At 58.9% G+C, this 18,757-nt stretch overlaps 1 protein-coding gene across 1 annotated transcript; it reads right to left on the reverse strand.

The window, feature by feature from the left end:
- Positions 1 to 1,928: 1,928 nt before the first annotated feature.
- On the reverse strand, positions 1,929 to 16,930 carry RBM38 (RNA binding motif protein 38). Its single transcript, XM_019748576.2, has 4 exons — positions 16,491 to 16,930; positions 15,641 to 15,764; positions 15,134 to 15,188; positions 1,929 to 3,597 (listed from the first exon to the last, which is right to left on the reverse strand). The coding sequence occupies exons 1-4, from the start codon at positions 16,725 to 16,727 to the stop codon at positions 3,294 to 3,296; spliced, it is 720 nt and encodes a 239-aa protein (XP_019604135.1). The 5' UTR covers positions 16,728 to 16,930; the 3' UTR covers positions 1,929 to 3,293.
- Positions 16,931 to 18,757: the final 1,827 nt, after the last annotated feature.

An 18,757-nucleotide genomic window follows, 5' to 3' on the forward strand; every position in this document is an offset into this window, starting at 1 on the left:
CGCCCCTGCAGGACGGTCACGGCCCCTTTCACTGCGAGGCTCAGGGAGCTGGAGGCCGGGCTGAGCTCACGCTGCTGGCCTGCCCATGCCCTTCACCCCCACATCAGGCCACCTCCTGCCGACTCTCCCTGGGGGCCTGGCCAATGGTGGCTCCAGTCCTCGGTGTCTTGTTTCTCCATCTGGTCAATGGGGATAGTGTTCACCTCATGGGTGACTGAGAGCATCTCCGAAAAGCGCTTGGCACAGGGCCTGCAGGGGTCAGCACCGCTATGTTGCCTCATGGTCATTATCACCATCTGTGATGACTGTTGCCGTGACTAGTGTCTGCCTCTCACGTGCAGACAACAGCACGCTCTCCATAAAATGAGGGTTTCTTTGGAAGCTCTCGCTCCTGGGTTTGCCACCATCCAGAGCCCTCAATCCCAGGCCCCAGGAGGATGTTTCTGAGGCCTCAAGGCCTGTCCCAGAGGCTGCCACTGGCCGATAGTGACAGGAAACGGGCTGGTCGAGAGTGGCCCTGCAGATAACCCTGGCAGCACCCACAACCCCCTCCCTGCCCCCAATTCCTTATCAGCTGCAGCAAATGCCTCTTCTGAGCCTGGAACCCTGTGAGGACCTCCATGACTCTCAACAGTGTTTGCAAACTATGACCCAGCCAGTGGGGGGAACAGGAGGGGAGGGGCAGGCGGGCGTCCCTGCCCACTCCAGTCCCCTAGGTCACCAGAAGTCTTTCCATCCTGCACAGCTCAGCTGCCATTCAGTGCCTCCTCCCAACTACAGCGTCCTCCCCTCCCCCAGGTTCAGGCGACCCCCCTCCCATAATCAATCAATCACACTGTGCTTTCCAGTGGTGCCTGTGTACTGCTATCCCTCCCCAGACCATGCTCACAGCAGCCCGTCCTCTGGATCTCTGCTGCATCCCCAGCTCCAAGCCCTAAGCTCATCTTCCACTTTCCCCTCACTGCTCCTTCTCCAGCCACACTGGCCTCCTTGGTCCATGCACCCTACCTACCTACCCCAGGGCCTTTGCACTCGCTGTGCCCTCTGCCCAGAACCCAGTCATTTTCCATCACGGTAATATTTCCTCCAGTGTGATCAGTATCAGAAATGACCCTATTTGCATGTTTGTTGTGTCTCCCCCACTGGATTATCACCCCCAGTGGGCAGGACGGTATCTGTCTATGACTATCCCCAGCGCTCTGCAAGGGACCTGGCACACATTTCCTGAGATGAGCGACTGAGCGAGCAATTGAAAAAAATGAGTGAATTAACATCCTCTCCGCACTTAACACCTCCTCTGTGAGGCCCCCGTGATGTCCCGTGCTGAGTGGCTCCAGGTGATTTCTGGATGTTGGGACTATGTCCTGCTTGGGGTCCCTCAGCCCAACCAAGCCCTCCCTCCTAAGTCTGTGACCTCACGCCCCACTGGCGCCAGCACCCCTAGGGCAGCTGCATGGCCACCTGCTTCCTTTCGGCCACCTTAACCTTTACTCAGGTTCTAGTAGTATCCTCCTTTCTCATGGGGAGCTGCCCTCCATTCCATAGGGTTCTGGAGGACGCACCAACCATGATACTGAGACCTGCCCCCAGCCACTGCTCCCGAGGCCCTGTTCTGAGCTTGCCACCTACGCTGGGCCAGTCTGCCCTCCCCTGAGATTTTAAGCAGACTGCTGACTGAGGAAATACCTGGGGGTGGGGGTGACGGTTCCTCCCGATGTCAGTGGGTGGCAGTGGGGGGGCTGTGTCTCTCCCATCACTGGGTGCCCGCAGGCCGGCACAGGTAGGTGCTCAGTGAACAGCCATCAATGAAAATCCTGGCCAGGAGGGTCCCTGCTTTGATACCACGTGGCCTTGACTCACCCACGATCACTGGGGGTGAGAGTTGGGGGGTGGGAGGCGCCACCTCAAGAGAAAAATTACAGACCAACTTTTTCTTTAAAGAAAACAAGTTTTATTTTTATAATCAGAACATTCTAATAAAAATATTATAATATTAGCTACCTTTATTTTCTGGGCCTTGACTCTGTACCAGGCGTGCTGCAAAGCGCTTGCCCACATCAGTCGGCCCCCTGAGGCCTCCCACTTCCCTGAGGTAGGTCCGAAGGAATACCCCCAGCGCCCCACAATCTTCCAGCCCAGCCTCCCCAAACCCCTGCCAGGCTGCCCTCTAATCTCACCTTCCCTGCCTCCTGCTGCAGACTCCCCCGACACCCCCTCCAGGAGCCCTGTCACCAAGGAAGGCAGGACGTGTCTTAGGCTGGTCTCATAGCTCAGGCTGGTGTACAGCAGGAGACACTAAGAATGAGAGGGTGGGGCAAGCTGGCGGGGGTACGCTGTGGTCCAGCCCCTCAGCCAGCATCACCACCCAGGGCCCCACTCCCTCTGCCCTTTGCAGTGGTGGCAGGGGTGGGGTGAGAAGTGGAGCGGACAAGCTTCTGAGACAACTTACTGTCGCTGAGGGAGACCACCTCTCTGAAGGCACCTACCCTCCGAGGGGCTCCTGGTGCTCGAGCGAGCAGACACTTTATCAAACAGAAATACTGTCCCTGTCTCCACGGGCGGATCCACCAACAAAAGTGAGTGTCTCAAAATCAAAACAGGTTCTAGATGCTTGGTGGCCTCCGTTGAAAAAGTAGACTGAAATTCTGAATCATCTTAGTAGCAAAACAATAAGAAAAAAAGTCGCAGTGCTTCAACAGCAAGGCCTCAGTCGTGGCTGCCGGCCCTGCTGCACCAGGAGCCTCCGGGTCTTGCGGAAGCCGCCCCCAGGCCGTCATCAGCAAACGAGAATCCCACGAGGCGGGGGCTCCTGCACACCTTCTCCTGCGTTCACAGCTTGTGCGGATGGAGTGACGACAGTCAATTCACGGCGCTTTTAGGTTTCCCTGGAGTAAGGCATCTCTGAGTGGGACAAAGTTTCTGCAGAGGCCAAAGGGCGGCCGGCCGGGGTCTGCAGAGGGTGGGGAAGGCCCGGCCTGATGCTGGGCAGGGACAGGACACAGCCTGGAGCCCTGGAGCGAGGGGAGAGGCAGGGGAAGGTGAAGGGAGGTGAGCGGTGTGTGTGAGGAGGCCTGGGTTGTATCTTCTGTAGCTCTCGGCCACTCTTCTTTCTCAAAGTCCTCCCTTGAGACGTGGTGGGTCCTGGATTGAAAGGGAAGCGGTCTCGGGGCCGTGCAGGGTGCAGACGGGTCCTGCGGGGTCCCCAGAGACCAGGTGCTGGTGTGCACCCCGAGCTCAGCCGGCCGCCTGCCCGGTGGGTGTGTGAGTGACGGGCCTTGATGGTGGGAGTGGCCTCACTGCATCCTGTCCGGCTGCAGCTGCGGAGGCTGGTACTGCACGAAGGTGGTGCCCGCGGGGGCCGCCGCCGAGAGGGCCGGGGGCATGGCAGCCGGGTAGCTGTAGCCCACAAAGCTGGCAGCCGAGGCGGGTGAGGCGGCGTACGGGTACTGGTCGTAGGTGGCTGGCGGGTACTGCGCATAGGCCGGGCTGGCCGGCGTGTACTCAATGTAGGGCGAGGACAGCGACGGGACAGGGGCGGCCGGGATCACCACGCTGGGCTGGACGATGGCTTGAGGGTAGATGTAGTGGGGGGTCAGCCTGTGGGGCCAAAAAGAGGGGGGTCAGGCGACAGGGCGGGGGGCACAGAGGGCTCCGGGGTGGGGTGAGCTGGGTGATGCCGTGTCCCCTTCCCAGGCTCTTTCCTCAGCTATCAAGTGGCTGCAGCTGTACCAGTTTCAGTGTGACTTTCACACACGAGCTGTGCAGGCCTGTGCACACGCTGTTCCGGCCCCTGCAGTGTCACCCCCCCAGCTCTCTACAGGGCCCCTCCCCGCCTCCAAGTCTGTACGCAAATGTCTCCTTCCCAGTGGGCCCTTCCCAGCACCCTCTCCCAAGCCTGCACCCACATGCCGTCCACCCCCACAGGACTGCCTAGATGATTGGGGGACCATGCTTGAAAATGACTTAGAATTTCAGATGGTGACAGCCGAGCATCAAACCCAGAGTGGGTCCTTCTGCATGGGGGGGGCGGGGGGCGGTCCCCATGTGACTGCCCAGGTCGCACGCCCATGAAGCCAGCCTTGTCCTTCCACTTCCCCGTTCACCCTGCCAGCATCTCTGCCACCCACCAAGGGGCCCCTACACTATTTGCTGACTTACCCCGTCTGTCTCCCCACCCAAAGCATTGGCTTCCCATGACATGTTATCCCAGTCCTGGCCCCCGAGAGGGGCTCAGTGAGGGAGTGTTGAGTGAATGAATACATGAACGGTGAAATGAAAATATGCAACAATGATGATGGTAGTGGGAATGAAGATGACGGGGAGGCCTCAGCAACGAGGCCAGACACGAGGCGACGCCAGCACTGGTCACGCCTGACGTGTGGTGACTGGTGGAACTGACCCCTCAGGCTGGCCTTCACCTCATTACCTCCTTTTATAACACAACAATGGAGCCCGGAGGGTCAGCAGCTGGCCCGAGCCCCACGGCGATGAAGCAGAGAGGCTGTGATTCTCAGACCCTCTTTGCTGCCACACTGGTCCCACCCGGCTAATGTGGCAAACCTTTACCAGGTGCCACTGCTGCCTGGCACACCCTGCCCTCCAGGGTAGGGATCAACCCCCGTATGTCAGAGACGGGAACCTAGGCTCAGGAAGGCAGTATCAGCGTGTGCCTGCGCTGCCAACCAGCTGCTGGGCAGCCCTGGGCAGCTGCGCCCCTCTGAGCCTCACCGCCATCTGAGTCAGCAGGGCCCGCAGCCCGGCAGACGCAGCTCCACACCGGGCACAGAGACACCTCGCGGGGTAGACACCACGGCCGTTGGCAGCAGCATCTCCTCTTCTCACACTAGCACGAGTCACACAGGACGGGGAAAGGGAAGTGGAACCCCAACTTCCTTCTGCACTCATAAGATAGGCCCAGGATCCCTGCCCTGCCCCTGGTCCAAAGAGAAGCTGGTTTGAAAGAAAGGAAAGGCTCCGTCCGGGTGCGCACATCCACTTGGCAAGGGCCAAATCGGGGCAGCTGTCTGGAGAGCAGCTGGGCAGAAAGCAGGTGTTCTGTCCCCCCAGCCAGGCCCCATCCGCACCCAGGAGGAGCCCTCCCTCTGGGACACACACCTATGGAGTCTGTGAGAAACCAGGGACCCGAGGAACAGGCCTAGCCAATGTCCTCAGGACAGCGTCCACGCGGCTGTGAGACCAGGAGGCCCACACTCAGCCCTAGTCGCTCCCCTCCAGGCTCTCAGGAGAAAACCCAGCAGTAAAACGATGCTGTTTATGCAAAACTGAGCTATTTATGCTAAACGGTGCTATTGTTTGTGCTTAAAAAAATCAAACAAATATATTTATACGTATCTGAAGGACAGGTGAGGCTGAGTTGCAGGAAACTGCCATTTTTATGAGTTCAAGAGCTGACTGATGGCTTTACATGGTATTATGTTTTCAACGTGTAGAAAAGGGCTGCAGGGTCACCTGTGGGTTTGAACACCTGTAGCTGGCAAATGGATTCACATGCAGAATTAGGAATTAGGAGCACGGCTCATGAGAGCCCAGACAAACCCAAGTGTCCATGCATTGACGGGTAGACAAAGGATAAACAGACTGGTGTGTAGCCAGGCCAGGGGACATCGTTCAGTCACAAAAAGGAACGAAATGCTGACACGTGCTCTAACGCTGGATGCACCGGGAGGACACGGGGCTAAGTGAAACCAGCCAGACACAAAAGGCCACATACTGGATGATTCTATCGACATGAAATGTCCACCAGGCAAACGCAGAGAGGGAGAAAGCGGCTAAACTGCCAGGGGCTTCAGGAACGGGGGAGGGGAGTGTTAAGGGGTCTCCTTTTGGGGTGAGAATAAAGTTCTGAATTACACAGTGGTGACTTGCACAACTTTGTGAATACACGTAATGCCTTCAAATAGTAATTCAAGGTCAGGTGGGCTCCATAAGGACAAGAGCATATGTATGAGAAAATCCTGAGCCAGGAACAAACCACCTGTGTGGGCAGAGCAGGGGTGGAGGATGGTGCTGGGGGCCCCATGGATCCAGAAGCAAACACCTGGGGGGTTGAGAATCTGGGGCAAACCTGGCTCCATGCCTGAGGTGCCTCCAGATCCCTGTAACCAGGGGCCCTCCCAGGTAGCAGCACCCCAGTGGTTGCCATGGCAACATACCCACACCAGCAACAGGTGGCTCCTCCTGGCACCCACATGGGCAGGTGACATTTCACAATTTTTGTCAGGAGGTCCTGGCTCAAGGCCACAATGGCTGCTTCCCTCCATCCATTCAGAAGCCTCTGCTGTCCACCCCTCCGGCCACCCTCCACTCCCCCAGGATCAAGAGCCTTGAACAGAGCCAGGCCTCGGTTCAAATCCTTCCTCGGCCTCCTGAGCTGAAAGACAATCCTCTCACCTGTCATGGGTGTGCTCTGGGCCAGGATTCGGGGCTGAGCAGGCCACTCAACCTCTGGCCTCTTGAGGCTTGGATTCCAGGAGGGGGACAGGTCACACAAACACACCAGCCCATGAACTAGATCTAGGATTCCCAGGAGTGGTCAGGGGAGGCTTCCTGGAGGAGGAGGCAGCTGCCCAGAGAAGGAGCTTTCTCACCCGTCTCCACCACTGGATCTCAAGTGAGTGGCTGGGGAGGTGAGCTCTGCCCCGATGCCTAGCAAAACAGCCCATTGGGCACATGCCCCTCCGATAAAGGGCTGGACCCCTCCAGCTTTCTGGAGTCCCCCCGGCAAAGGCGCAATGGAGCCAGGACGAGGCCTCTCCTGGGGCAGCACCCACCATGCCGCCGTCCTGGCAGAGTCAGTGCCCCCACCATATGAGCCCCACCCAGCTTCCGGAACCTCGGAACCTTCCTTAGTTTGAGGCTGTGGAAGCTTTGAGCCCAAAACTTCTCCACACATGGGCAGGAGCGGCCCAGCCTCAGATACCCCCAATGTATTTGCTAAAAGCGTGGGCCCCTGCAGGCTGAAGCCAGATGGGGTGCAGGACCCTGTGTCTGACAGCCCCTACGAATTCTGATCCACACGTGTGCACTGGGGAAGCACTGCCTAAACCAAGCCCTCACACTGTCCACACAGCACAAGCACCTGGAGCTTTAAAAATGACCGGTTCCTGGCTACACCTGCCTCAAGGTCTGGTCAGCTGAGGCAACTGTGACATTACAGGTTTCCACTGCCGGATGTCAGGACCAGCGCTCTGCCCCGGGGGTGGCTCAGACGCCGTGGGGTGAATCATGCTGAGGCTGGGAAGAAGGGGGCCCTGTTTCCTGATTCTTGAGTATGCTGTCCCTATCTAGTCACCTGTTTCTCAGGTGCTCGGCCCCCACCACTGTGTGAAAACACCAAGACAGCTTACAAAGCTTTTCACAGCCATGAAACAGGTGCTGTTGTTACCCCATTTCCAAATGGAAACTGAGGCTCAGAGACACCCAGGTGACCTGTACAGTCCCACAGCCAAAGGGAACGGAAAGCAGGGTACTATCCCCAAAAGACTAGCTATGGGCTGAGGCCTGTGAACCTGAGTCCACCTCGGGGGCTCCCTAGATGGGAGAGCTGCCCACGTACCACGGGCGCCAGGCAGTCTAAGACCTCGCAGCCCCTGGTGGTTCCGTCCCCACCAAGGAGCTCAGTGTCCAGAGGCCAGACCTGAGACAGGTGTGTGTACCTGGACGCAGATCAGAATAAGAGGAGGGGCGCCGGGACCTGCTGCATGGTGGGTGCAGCACACAACACTGCAAGACCAGCCAAGTGGAGGGCAAGGACGCCACAGAGCCCAGCAGGCAGGGGCCTGGCCCAGCAGTCCCGTCCCGTCTGCCCTCAGCTGGGCACTCGGACAAGTTACAAAGCTTTTCCTCGTCCTCTGTAAACGGGTCCCGTAGAGGCTGCCCTCAGGGCTCGCTGTGAGAACCGAGACCCTCCACTACCACAGCGGTTCTCAGCCAGGGCCACTTTGCGCCCCCGGGGACATGGCCACATCTGGGACATTTCTGGCTGTCACACTGGGGGTGGGGTGGGGCGTGCCACTGGCATCCAGTGGGTGGAGGCCAGGGAGGCTGAAAGCGTCCTGCAGTTCTTGGGACGGCCCCACCACAGAGCAGTCCCCGGCACCAGGCCGAGGGGGGACCCTGCCCCAGGCACAAAGTGAAGGACAAAGACAAGGACTTCTCATCACTCTCCTGACCACGGACGCACATGCCAAGGGGCTGGGAAGGGGACCAGGGGGGGTCCGGGGGCGTACACGCGCACACACACACCCTGGAACCCACTGAGCTCCTCAGTGAAAAAGACGACCCAGCCAAGCCAGCAGCCAGCTCATCTGAGGGCAGCCCCCATGCCCCCTCCCCAGGCCTGTGCATCAAACCAGGCAGAGGTCCCAGCTGCCTGGCACCACGGAACAAGGCACTTGTGCCGGCAGCTTCCCTGACGCTCCGCCTACTCTCTGGAAAGGTCAGGGTGCTACGGGCCTCCAAACGCCTGATCTGCAGGCCTCTGAAAAGGGCATGGGGCTTGGCAACACTCTGGTCAGTCCCTTCGAGACTCCCTGCCCTCTCCTTCTGCTGCAGCCACACCCACACTGTCCTTCAGATGACCCATGCTCCCGTCCCCCAATCCTCCCTATTTTCCCCCCACACTCCCACTGCAGCCCCACCGGCACCAGAGGTTCACGGAGGGGCTGCAGCCAGCGGGGCTGAAAAGGCTCAACCACCCTTGAGGGACATCTGCTCAGGCTGAGCCTGCCTCGTTTCAGCAACCCCCACTGAAAGGGGAATGGGCTGGGGTCTCTGCCCACACCCCCCACACCCAGGGTTAGTAACACACAGCCAAGAGCACCTAAGCTGACTTGGCCCATCGGAGACCAGGGGTCCAGAGGCGAGAACCCTGAGTTCAGATCCTGGCCATGTTTGTCCAGGTTCTTGCCCTCAGTTTCCCCATCTGTAAACTAAGGGTGCCACAGAGCCTGACAGAGCCCCCAGTGAGGTCCCTGGAGGTCCCCTTAGAAGGCATTTGTTTCCGGGCTCTGAGCTGCATGGTCTGCAAACTCTCAAGCTGGCGAGGGGCATGGACAATAGCCAAGGGCAGCCAGCGCCCAGAAGACAGACAAGCGCCTTCTCCGCACACTCAAAGCAAAACTCAGTGAAAAGGAATCGACTGTGTTTCCGAGTGCGAAGCTACCGCCAAAAATAAAAATAAAAATAAAAAAGGCAAATGGGTTGGTTTCACTTTTTCTGCTCTCTGGAGGTTTTGCCCGGTGCTGGAGACACAACTCCAGACTTCTCGGGCCAGGGGTGGGACCTGCACACCCCACCAGGGCCAGCAGAAACCAGGCCACGGAGGGCCTTCCAGAACCCCCAGGCTCTGGGGTGGAGTAAGGCGGGATGCAGAGCAGGGAAGATGCTCCCCCTGGGACAATGTGAGGCCCCGACACAGCGTCCCCACTGGAATCTGTCCAAACCCGATCTCCTGCTCTCCCCTCAGAAGTGCACCCCACACCAGCCTCCCCTCACCACGACAACAACCCGACCTTCCGTTTCCTCAGGACCAAACTCTGGAATCTTCTTGGATTCCCCTTTCTTTAACACATTCCTTAAAATGCATTCAGAATCCCACCCTTCTTACCCCAGTGCTGGCCTGGGGCCAATGGCCACCACAGCCTCAAGCCTGGACTATCACTGGGTCCCTCGGCGGGGCCTCCACCCTGGCCTTGGCAGCCCAGCCCAGCCTACAGCCAGAGGGGTGTTTTAAGGATGGGTACAAGTGACCCAGCCCTCATCTGCTCAAGGCCTACCTTGGTCCCCATCGCTCAAGAGTAAAATCCAAATGCTCCCCTGGGCCCACAGGCCCTAGTGAGCTGAGGCCACCCTGCTGGGCGCTGGTCGTCCCCCCCACCCCAACCTGGGCTGCTCCTTTCCCTCCACAGCGCCCATTGCCACCTGAGGCACGATTATTCCCTTTTCCATTTCTACCCATTCCCATGACCCCTCTGTTGCAGGATGCCCCGTGATTCTAAGCTGGGACCGGGTCTGCTTTCATCCCCACAGCGTCCCCAGGCTGGCACAAAGCAAGCACCTAGCTGTTGAATGAACTGACTGACTGAACGCAGTGTCCTCCATGCACACACATGGGAGGGGTCAGGGGAATGCCCGGATGCCCCCCAGAACCCTGCACAGCACTTGTCACGTCCACATGGCAGATGGGGAAACTGAGGCTCAACAAGGCAAGTCATGAGAACATGGGGTGGCACAGGCAAGTCAGAAGAGGGGCCCCAACACTCGTCACCCAGTGCTTTTTCCACTGTGGCATAAAGGAACGGCCCACGTGGCAGCCCACCCCCACGGCCCCTCCTCCGGGGCTCTCCCCTCGGGGGAATTAGATGCCTGCATCAGCCTGTCTGTGGTCTGGCTTCTCCCCTGGGTCTGAGGCTTCAGCTCTAGAAAGGCCCTTCCTGCCAGGGCCACTGGGGCCGGGCGAGGAGCTCAACCTTGGAGAGGAACCCAAGCACCACTCCGGGGGCTGGTTTCTGTTACAGCAGAGGAGAACAAACAGCAGGTGTGCACAAGCCGCCCACTGGAGAGGGCCACGCACTGCCCCCCACCTCGCTCCAGTGAGTGACAAACAGGAAGTGCCGGTCACCCCAGACACCTGAAAGTAAAAACAAGCCACGTGACGCCTCACCAGGGGAGGTGCTGGCTTCCTCCCAGCCTCCACAGCCTCTGGCTCTGACTTCACTTCCTGCCATGCCCCCAAGGCACTGAGCCCCCTCAAGGCACCGCACCCCAGCCCTGGCTTGATTTACTTCATATTATGAAACAGTGGTAGAACCCCAAGAAGCTGCCAAAACAGTACAGAGAGGTCCCCTAATGGTATCGTCTTATAATCCAGTGCATCCCAAACCAGGAACCTGACACTGACATGTGGCTATGAACTAGGCTCCGGGGTTGGGTGGATTTCACCATGTTCTGGTGGGTCCTGGTGTCTAAGTCTGTGACATTCTGTCACTCGCACAGATGACCCACCCCTTGTGACAACCATGATGCACGGATGTCCCTCCATCCTCACAAGGAACTCCCTGCTCAGTCCCACGCATCACACCTTCGGGTCCTTTCGTGCACAGACAGGTTTGTAACCGTCTGGCTTCCCCGCTGGGAAGTGACTGCCCTGCAGTGGGGAACCGTGTCTTTCTGATTCAGTGTCCCAGGTTCAGGGCTTGGCATACAGCAGGCGCTCAATACTCAGTGAATGAACGACTCTGGGAACAGCTCTTTACATGCCCAGCCCCATGTGCTCCAGATCTTCCTGTCCTGCCCTGGTGACCCCGGTCCGCCCGTCAGACCCCTAGGCATACCCCCAGCCACGGCCTGGTGATGGCCAAAGCAGCAGGTCTCAACTTGGGCACTGGGGTCCCTCACACAGGGATGGTAGGGGTCCCTGAAATGACAGGCCAAGTGAGCTGAGTACTGCTTGGGGGAGGGTCCTTAGCCCCAGGGGTCTGGCTCTAATTTGTCCAAGAGCTGGCGAGAGGGAGGTGCTGGCGCCTCGTGGAAGGAACCACGGTGCCAGAGCCCCAGCAAGCTTCTCCTCTCCCGGTACCTCACACGCAGCTGGGATGACAGATCCTGTCATGGGCTGCCATGCGACTCGTCACTGACAAATCCCGGGTCTTCTAATGGATCAGGCCCCAAATGACCAGGTCTGCACACAGGCGCTCACTCAGGCCTCAAGTCAGCCCTGCGAGGTGGCATCGTCACGGTCCCCACCACACAGACAGGGTGAAGAGCCTAGAGAGAAGGGGCTAGGCCTGGCCTCACACCCAAGCAGACCCCAGAGTCCTGGCTCTAGCACCTAGTACACCCGATACCCAGCAGCCCCAGGACCCTGTGTTGTTGCCTGGCCCTAGGGCCTGGCCCCACACCTGACTCAGAGCAGGGCTCCCAGTGAGTGGGAGTGGAACCCACAGCAGGGCCCCCTTAAGAATGGGGTGGGTAGGCTGTGCCCAGAGAAGCAGTGGGTCCTTTAAGAACAACGCAAGGAGGAGCTCCAAGTGTGGCCAGACCCAGGACCCACTGCAGATGCTGGCAGCTCAGGCCCAGGTATGAACAGGCACCCCTGACAGCAGGAGGCTCCTTCCAGGCCAGACCCAATGCTCTGCTAGGACACGTGACCTCTCCAAACTGCTCAGACCTTCACTTCTGCCTGTCTCACCAGCCAGCAACGGGATGCTCAACTGCGCAGCCCATGGCTATAGATGTCTCCTCCCATGACTGAGCCATTTGTCACCTGCCAAGAAAGGCTTGTCCAAACCCCAGGCCTCGGCCCCATATGTAGCTATAAGACAACAATGTGCAGGCCGAGTCAGGTCCTGAAAGCTCCCATTCAACCTAAAATAAGAAAAATGGGAGGGCGGGGAGCGGCATCCAAGCAAAAGGCATCAAGAGCCAAGTTATTTGGCGACTCTTTCCACACTGACATTTACGGCCCAGCCAGGTGAGGCATCCAGAGTGGTCTTGCCCAAAAGCGGGGCAGTGAGATCTTCAGAGCTGTCCGAGGCATATGATCGGGGCCAGAAAGTCTGGGAAAGTTCAGCCAGGCAGGAGGGTTTGCTAACTGGTTCACAAACTCTGAGCTGTCCAGGCTCTGGCTCCCACCTTGCCCTCAGCCAACGGCGGGCCTGGCTTCCCTTCCAGCCCAGAGTCGACAAAACTGACCGCTGAGTCAGGCCCAGCCGTGCTCCCAAGCTCGATTGTTTGCAAAGACAAAAGGGATGCTGACGGCCTAACTCTGGCAGGGCAGGCAGGCCCTGGGAGAAGACAGCTGACCCAGGCAGCTCGGCTGGACACCTCTCTGGGCAGCGCACCCAGGGGCCCCTCCTGCTGCCGGGACCTCAGCGACGCCTGGCTGGAGGCAGCGTGGCTCTGAGAGGCTTTAGTCTACCTGCCACGGGACAGTCCCTTTCACTCCTCGTCCCTGTTTGGGTCTCTACCCCTTGGCAACCAACAAATAGCTGGAGGCCTCCTCCCTGTCACAGGTATTAAATGGCCAGCAGATTTAGTTACAAAACATTGTCGCCTGAAGTCAGGAACACGTGGTGATAAAATCTTGTGACCGACCCCCAACTACCCTCACCTGGGTGGCACTCTGGGGACCACGAGGGGAAAGGTTAGGGAGTCCTTCTACCTGTCCGCCCCAGAGGCAACAACCTGCCCGTTGAGAGTTTGGGTTCCAGAGCCAGCCCACCTGGATTCAACTCCTGTCATTTCAGCTGCCCTGAACAGGTTGTTACCGTTCTTTGCCTCAGTTTCCCCATCTATGAAGCAAAGATAATATCAATCCCAACCTCAGAGGGTGGCTGTGAGGACAGGAGAAACGTGGCAGGATCCTGGGCACCCAGCCCCACATGCTGGCATCGTCAGGTGGTGACTGCTCCCATTTTCCAGATGAGGAAACTGAAGGCTCAGGAAGATAGACCCAGACGGTAAGTGACAGAATCAGGATTTGAACCCGTCTCCGAGTTCCAGAGGCCAAACACTGACAGTTACTAGAGCCCCAGAGGCAGCTGTGATGAGTCGGAAGGGAGCCCCGAGTTGGGTGGGGAAGGTACTGTTGCCTTGTAAGCAAGAAAGAGCTGCCGGCTCTCTGTGCAGCTGCCCTGCCCCCAGGCACCTGTGTGGACCCGGGGAACACATCCAGGGCTATGAAAATGAGGAACGCCCTCCTCGTGTGGCCTGAACCCCAGAGAGGAAAACCCTGGGGTGATGGCAGGAAGACTGGGGTGTCCCCACACTCCTCCTTCCAAGATGCTGCAGACCTTTATGAAGCAGATCCCCGGTGGGAAAGAAACCCAGAACCACCTGCTCCTGGCCACCCTTCAGGCTCTCTCCCAAGCATGCAGATTGGAGCTGAGCTCACACACGTCCATAATCCACAAGAAAGTCACTGTGCAGTCACAGACGCCACCTGGCAGGGCAGGCACTCCAAATCGTGGGCAAATCGAGGAGCGGCTCCTCGGCCATCTGGCTGACCTGCCCAGTCAACTAGAGGCCAGCTTTGTCCCTGCTCTGGTCCTTGGTCCACGCTGCCCCAGTGAGCCAGGATGCACCTCAACTGTGTCTCTGTCCAGGGCAGGCACACACACAGGCGCACCTTGAAGCACAAAATCCAGAGCCCAGGATTGTTCTCTGACACCTTAAGAAGTGCGAACGTTAAGAGGGGCTGCCTGTTTTACAACTGCCCTCCCCAACCCCCACAAGAAACAACCTCCAAACCCAACAACAAGCTCCCTGCATCAATCACGGGGCTGGGAAGTCAGGCAGCGCGGCAGCCTCCTTTGTGCCCCTGAAGTGTGCCTGTCCTTCCCTAAGCAGCTGCCAGGCCTTATTAGATGTTTAAATAAAAAAAAAATAAAAAAAAGGCAAGGGGTGGGGAACCTTTTTTGGATGGGGGAGGGTGGGACACGCTGCTCCAAAGCACACCAGACAATAGGCCCACAGGCCAGGCGGCCGAGGACATCTGCCCCTGATCCCTTCTCACCTGCTCCAGCTTTCACAAACATCGGACCCGCCGGCAGTGACCTGCGCCATCTGTTGGGCACTGGAGCAGGTCAGAGGGGCACCCTGAGAAGAGCCCAGTCCACCATCTCCTAGGACTGTGGGCAGCACTTGCAGAGTGCTCACCTACCCGCACCACCCCCGTCCTGAGCCTCCACTCAGTACTCAGAGGTGCTGTACCATCCCCACCTCACAGGTGAGGAAACAGGGGCAGAGACAGCTGTCATCTGCCGGAGGTCACACAACTATTAATAGCAAGGGGGAAGCCAGGATTTGAACCCAGGCCAGCAGGCTCCAGAGCTCATGCTCCCCATCTTTCTGCCAGAGGTAGAGAAATGCAATTTGCCTTCTTTCAGTTCTCCAGGCTTGTCCTCCCCCCTCCCCACCCCCAACACACAATCATGTTTCTGAAAGCCTGGAGAAAGTGACGGTTCTCTGACCCAAAAAGGTGACTGCAAAGGGCACAACCAAGGCGGTGGGGTTGGAGGACTGGGGTGGAAGCACCCATGGACCAATGGGCGCCCACACTGGGAGACCAAGAAAGCCCCCCATCCCGCCCCCAGCCAACCACTCCACTCACCCATATGTCCGCTGGATCAAGGTGGGGTGCAGCTGCTGTACGCCGATGGCAAAGCCTACAATGAGAGACTCATTAGGGGATCGGCCTCACCTGGGAAAGAACCACGGCCATACAGCTCTAACCAAAAGGGACAATCCACTTCCTCTCCCTTCCCAGGCCATCCCCTCAAAGCTCCCAGCTGAGCAGGTCTAGCGACCCAGAGGGCAGCAGCCTCTATGCTTTCCTCCTCCGGATCTCAGGTCCCAGGGACCAACTTCCTCCTTCCCGTGAGGACAGCTGAACACCGGATAACACACCCTCCTCACCCTGTCCCCTGGCACACACAGCTAGAAGGGGTCCAGCTCCCAAACTGAGGGATGACTGCCCTGTGCCGGCTCAACAAACACATGACCGCCAACTGCCACTCCTGGGGCGGGGGTGGGGGTGGGAGGAGGCTTTTCCAGGAGACAGATACCAGCGCTGAATATAGCAGCCAAGAAGAGCCAGGGAAGGGAAACAGCCTCTCACCCGAATGGAGGCTTCTCGGCTTGGCGCCTAGATAGGCCAGGTTCACGTTAGCTTTGCGGCCGTCGATGTTGGGGTTAGGGTCTTTACACGCCCTCTCAGCTGCTCCGCGGTCGGCCATAGTCACCTAGAGGAGCACAGACACATCAGGGGCTTCCCTTGCCAGGTGTGTGTGGGTTGGGGGGCAGCTGGGGTGGGGAGCAGAAAGCTATGCCAAGGCCCTGGCGCTCATTTCCCTCACCCCTCTGACACCATCCTGGGCCCCCCACAAAGCTGTCTGCTCCCTGGATTCCACCTCCTCCAAGTTTAAGTTCTGGGAAGCCTTGTTTCCAAGGACAGAAACAATTCCCAGGGGAAATGGGCACCCCCAAGGGAAGCAGGCGACCCAGTCTGGCCTGCCCACCAGTGGGGGGTTTGTGAATTTCCTCATGGAAAGGGTCAGAAGAGGCTGTTTCCAAGCCGTTTTTCAGTTACATTGCTATTTATTTGTGGGGGCTGTTGGAAAATATGGGGGGAGGGGTGCTAAAGGGCTCCAGAGAGCCTCTGCTCCTCCCTAGCTTGTTGCTCCAGGAAGTCGTCTGTCCCCAAAACCTCTCCACAAACTTAGGAGTTCTAATTGAACACAGCGGATCTCCCTTTTAAACCCGGCCCGGAGTGAGGGTAGCGGGGGCGGGCCCAGCTGGACCGTGAACCGCCTCCCCTGGAGCCCAAGAGGGGGCAGCAGGTGCCTGAGCCGGCCTGAGGCGCCCCGGGTGGCCCCGAGGCGGCTGGGCGTGCGCCCGCCGGTTGACTCAGCGTTCCGGGTCAAGATAAGTGCAGGTTAGGGTGTGCGCCCGGCTGCGGGGCCACTTACGAAGCCGTAGCCGCGGGACTTGCCCGTCTGACGGTCGGTGATGACCACGGCCTCCTCGATGTCCCCGAAGCCCTCGAAGTACTTTCTGAGCGAGGCGTCGGTGGTGTGGTAGGGCAGGCCGCCCACGAAGATCTTGGTGAACGTGGTGTCCTTCTGCGAGCCGTGCATGGCGCCGGAGGCGGCCGGGGGCCGCGGGAAGCCCGCGCTCGGGGCGCACGGCGCGGGCTGCAGCAGCATGGGGGGCGCCCCGCCGCTTACGGACCCGGGCCACGCGGGGCTGCGCTCATGGGGGGCGGCGGGGAGCAAGCGGAATAGCAGAGGCGCCGGACCAGCCGCTGGGCCCGTCCACTCACGGGCCGCTCCCGCCGTGCACGTCGCGCCGAGATGCGCTGCGCTCGGGCCGGCGCTCGGGGCACTCTGAGCCCCGGCGCCCGCCTCCGGGCTTTGTAGCCGGCTCCGCCCCCAATCCGCTTTGGTCCCGCCCCTCCCCGCCCCGGGCGCGCGGGGACCGCCGGGAAGCGTAGTCCGGGCCGCGCCCTGGGCACCGGCGAGTGAGTGTCCCCAGATTTTTTCGGAGGTCCTACTACATGCCCGCCGGGTTCCAGGCCTCTGCTCTCGTGAAGCTGAAGCGCAGAGACTAATGAATCAGATGTAAACGATTATTAGGTCATGTTTATTGAGTTAACATTTACCCCAGGGCTGCTAGGATACAGCAACATATATTAAAGATGAAATGAGTTTTGTTTTATCTAAAGATATAATTCGTTGGACCAATATTTATCAGGGCATGGGGGCTGCAGGGATGCACAGAAGACACTCTAGCGCCACGGAGCTTCTATGAATAAGACAAACAATTCAATAAGTAAATATATAGTATATAATAGAGAAAAAAATAAACAGATTAGCCCCTAGGCACCCCTGAGAAGGTGACTGGGCAGGGGGGAACTAGTTCTGACCTCTTCGAAAGTCTGTCCCCGACCACAGCTGGAGTCAGCGATTCCAGCTGGTGGAAAGCAAGAGGAGGTCTGTTCCTTTGTCCCCTACCATGAAACAGGCCCACCTCCAGGCTTCTGTGAATGTCACACCGGGAAAGACCCGCTACAGAATTTCCAGGGCCCCTTCTTCAAAGTTATTAGGAATTTCCCATCTGACAGGAGAGCACTGAACCAAGGCCAGGCCTTTCTGAGCATCAGGCCCTGGGACTGCACAGGCACTGCCCTCCAAGCTGGCCCTGGCACCAACTTCCCCTACGGGTGGGCCACACCATGGTGTCAAACCTGTCTCTGGGGGCCTCAAACCCTCTGCATGTCCAGGCACTGTGGTTGTGACGCCCTGTGCAGTGGGGAAGTGCAGCTCTACCTAGGGTCACGCCCGGCCCCCACCCTATGGCCTCTTCTCAGGACAATGGGACACAGGCTGGGCCTGCAGGGACCGGAGTGTCACCTGGTGGATGGATGGGGACAGGGAGGCAGGCAAAGTGGTCACTAGTCACTCAGATGTTGATCCAGCACCTTCTCTCTGTCGGGTTGCATTGGAGCCTAGGTCAGAAGAGCCTGTCTCAAGCCCCTGGACTTGATGACCCCAGTCTCCACGCAGCAGCCACTGCAGTTTGAGCCTTTCTTCCTGAAATCCCCGCCCTAGCCTCGTCACGCTGGGTATGGAACCCCAAAGTCTTCAGAGAGCCTACTGGGGACACACTTTTCTGTCTCACCTCATTTTCTCCTTCTGTCACTCACTGTCCCTCCAGCTCACCAGGCGCAAGCCTGCCTTTCCTTTGGGCCTTTGCCACATCTCCTGGCACGCAAAGGGCCTCAGGTAACGTTTGTTGAGTTAATGCAAGACAGAACGAAGGCGGTGAGGAGAGCTGTCAACTAGACAAGGGACCCTCAGAATGACCTTTGAAAAGTAATTCAAGTGTGACCTACACTTGTTGGGCCAGGGAAGGCGGCTACTGGTCGGCCGCGTGATCTTGGGCAAGCTATGTCCCTTCACCGGGCCTCAGTTCCCCCTTTTGTGACAGACACGGCCTCTCTGAGGCTGCCCCCAGCCATGGACAGGAGGGGCTGCGGCAGGATGGGTGTCACTCGGGCACACGCCCGAGGGCGCAGGCGGCCAAAGCTTCTGAACTTCAAATCCCAGCGCCGCCCGCGCCGGCCCCGCCCCCGCCCTCCTCTCCCCACCCCACCCGGGCGAAACCGCCGCGCGGGGAGGAGCTCCAGAGCGGAGGTCGGCTGCAGGCTGGCGGCGGGCGTCTGCGCAGCACGTGC

This window comes from Rhinolophus sinicus, linkage group LG13 (assembly GCF_036562045.2).
Source record: "Rhinolophus sinicus isolate RSC01 linkage group LG13, ASM3656204v1, whole genome shotgun sequence".
Classification (NCBI taxonomy): Eukaryota; Metazoa; Chordata; class Mammalia; order Chiroptera; family Rhinolophidae; genus Rhinolophus; species Rhinolophus sinicus.

What these genes read in the sequence shown, in the direction of transcription:
- RBM38 (XM_019748576.2), bottom strand. Translation starts at nt 16,727, where the DNA reads ATGCTGCTGCAGCCCGCGCCGTGCGCCCCGAGCGCGGGCTTCCCGCGG. An exon ending in GCCGAGAAGCCTCCATTCGG is followed by an intron (nt 15,189 to 15,640) that starts GTGAGAGGCTGT and finishes CTCTCATTGTAG; the next exon opens with GCTTTGCCATCGGCGTACAG. An exon ending in TTGATCCAGCGGACATATGG is followed by an intron (nt 3,598 to 15,133) that starts GTGAGTGGAGTG and finishes TTGGCCCCACAG; the next exon opens with GCTGACCCCCCACTACATCT.